At 42.2% G+C, this 3,038-nt stretch overlaps 1 gene segment (V, D, J or C); it reads right to left on the reverse strand.

Annotated features, from left to right (window-relative positions):
- Positions 1–2,156: 2,156 nt before the first annotated feature.
- Positions 2,157–2,755, reverse strand: LOC103604228. The segment is given in 2 exon segments: positions 2,157–2,595; positions 2,706–2,755. Coding segments are annotated over 2 exon segments (489 nt in total).
- Positions 2,756–3,038: the final 283 nt, after the last annotated feature.

Here is a 3,038-nt window from a genome sequence, read left to right on the forward strand (position 1 = left end):
GAAGCACCCCAGGCTCTCCCCAGCTGGTGGGGGGGGGGCAAGGGCCTCATTCATGCCCCCCCAACACAAGCAACCAGCTGGGAGATGACCATGGAGCCACTGCAGGAAGCACCCCAGACTCTCCCATTCTGAAGCGGTGGAGGTCAAGGGCCTCACCATGAACCTCCAACACATGCAACCAGCCCAGCGATGACCACCAAGCTTCAGCAAAAAGGGCCCTGGGTTCCCAAACTGGGGTGGTGGGAGGCAAGGCTTTTGCCCACCACCTTGACATCTGCACCCAGCCCGGCAATGACCAAGGCACTGCTGGAAGCCCCACGGTCTCTGTGGGGGGTGCTGCAGGTCTCAATCCCACCCCTCCTCCTTCCTCTTCTTCCATCACATTTCCTTCCCCTTTTCCTTCTCCCTTTCCTTCCAACTGCTCCACAACATCATAGAATATAAAAAATATATTAATAAAATATTTTTTTTAAATCGGGTATATAAAATGTCTTAAACATATTGGCTTTTTGCTACAATTTTTGCAGAGTAAAAAATGTTTCCCTTCCTCCACTTTTGGTGGGTCTGTAAATTAATGCAGCCATTATGGAGAACAGTATGCAGATTCCTCAAATAACTACAGATAGAACTGCCATATGATCTAGCAATCCCACTGCTAGATATATACCCAAATGAATAATAATCATCATGGTGAAGGGATACCAGAACTCCCATGTTTATCATAGCTCTATTTACAATAGCTAAGAGTTAGAATCAACATAAATGTCCACAGACAGACAACTGGATAAGGAAAATGAGGTATATATACATAATAGAAAACTATTCAGCCATAAAGAAGAATGAAATTCTCCCATTTGCAGTAACATGGATGAACTTATAGAAAATTATGTTAAGTGAAATAAGCCAGGCACAGAAAGAGAAATACCACATGTCCTCACCCATAAGTGGAAACTAAAAATAATAATAATAATAAGCAAATAAATAAAAAAACAAAGATACAACAATCACAATAATTTGTTGAATTTTCAAGGAGAGAACAGACCTGAGGCCACCAGAGGTGGAAAAGGGAAAGGGGGAGTAGCAAAAAATTGGTAAAGGTCAAAAAAAATGATTACATTATGTAATGTTGAATACACTAATTATCCTCATTTGAGCATCACTTATTGCACATAGGTATTGATATTCAATGCTGTACCCCCAAGATACCATCAATTATGTTTCAATAAATAAAAAAGTAAACAAAAAATTATTAAAAATAAATAAATAAATAAAATTTTTAAAGTTTCCTATTCTTAGATATCCTTATTAGAATTAATGTAATCTCTGATACTGTGAACTTCCGTAGTACAATTCCATTTTCCAATAAATTTTTTCAGTGTGATTTTTGAAAGACTGGACATTTTTGTGTGTAATTTTAATTGTATCATAAATTTGTGTGAACTGTTAAACTAAAATGCCTTAGAGTTTTTCAGTAGTTGACTCTATTATTTTTGATATCTTTTTGTGGGTTAATTGCTTCAGATTTTTAATTTGGACATCACTGGAATAGCTGTTTCAAAAAAAGATTACGACTAGGTGTTTTGGGAGGGTATGTTTGTTTATTGGGGGTTTGGGTTTGGGGATTTTTTTGGTGGCTGGCCAGTACAGGGAATAAAGAATTATGTTCCGTTTGTTCATTGGTTTTGTGTAATGCTCTATGCTCACAAGATTAAAATCTCAATATTATGCTGTCTAATTTACTTTAAAATATGTTAGTATTGCACAGTGGGATACTGCACTAGAAATCAAGCTTCACATCTAGGTCTAGAATCTATAGTACTGTAACTGAGAATCTATGCTGCACAGCTTGTCAGCTAACATTATGCCCAAGTGCTTCAGTTATCCAACACATGAGACACTTATAATTGTCCTAATGAAAGCTAGAAATGAGTTTTTATCAAAATGCTATTGCCTTTTTTATTTCAGAGCTCTCACACTTAATGATGTACTTTCTTCAGAGTGCGGAGGTGGAACCCAGAGTTGGGGGAGGGGTTCCTTCTGAAGAAATTCATTAGAAGACCTCCATCTGGGACAAAGCGTATCTGAATGTGGCACGGCATTGACAATGAAGCAACTATTCAGGAGACAAGCATTCCTCGGGGCTCAGCCTACCCTCCCTATTGTCTTCGCAGGAGGCACAGGAAAAAGAGATCTTGAAAATTCCCCAGGTTGAGTTCTTGAGTCACAGAGAGTCCCAGTGTTTCAGGAGGTTTGTGTTCAGCTCCCCCTGCAGTCCCAGGCACAGTGTCACTCAGAGCACAGAAGTACTCAGCTGAGTCGCTCCAATGGGCTGAGGGTTTCTTCAGGTGGAAGAAGGTTTCACTCTTAAAATATTCAGCCTCGAAACCTTTGATGCCTTTAACCAGGGTGTTCCCTGATACATACTTCAGGACAAGCTGGAGTCCTTGGTTGGGGTATTGCACGTACCAGAAGAGAGATGGCAGAACAGAAGATGGGTAGTTGCACCTCAGCTCCAGAGGGGCTTCTTCAGAGACAGTGAGGTGGCGGTCAGGCTGGGTCACTGACTGGGCTCCTGTTCCTCCTGCAACATCAATGCTGTGTAAGTAAAAACATCACAGCCTTGGCTATGAAGAAAGGTGTCTCTATTCAGATCCAATTAGAACACAGTCACTTTTTGTGCGAGGAGGAGAGGGGTGGAATGTTACTCACTCAGGGCAAAAATCACCTCAAGCGCTGGTATGAGCAGCAGGAGCATGGCGGAGCAGTGGAATCGCTGAAGGACCCTGAGCCAGTCGGGACTGTAGCCGAGGTCACTGATCTTCAGCAGCCAGGAGGAGAGGGGAGGCCGGTCTGGACAAGCCCCTTGCTTTGAAAAGTGTCAAAAACGGTTAGAGAGGGGCTCGCCCTGAAGAATTCTGGCTGCTTTCTGGTCTCGTGTTCTTGTTACATGTCCCTGTCTACACAGACATCAGTGAGAATACATCAGGTACGTGAATGGAGGAGGGGCTCAGTGGGTTAAGATGATCCGCTGCAGGAAC

The sequence above is a fragment of the Galeopterus variegatus genome, unplaced genomic scaffold (assembly GCF_000696425.1).
Source record: "Galeopterus variegatus unplaced genomic scaffold, G_variegatus-3.0.2 Scaffold5038, whole genome shotgun sequence".
Classification (NCBI taxonomy): domain Eukaryota; kingdom Metazoa; phylum Chordata; class Mammalia; order Dermoptera; family Cynocephalidae; genus Galeopterus; species Galeopterus variegatus.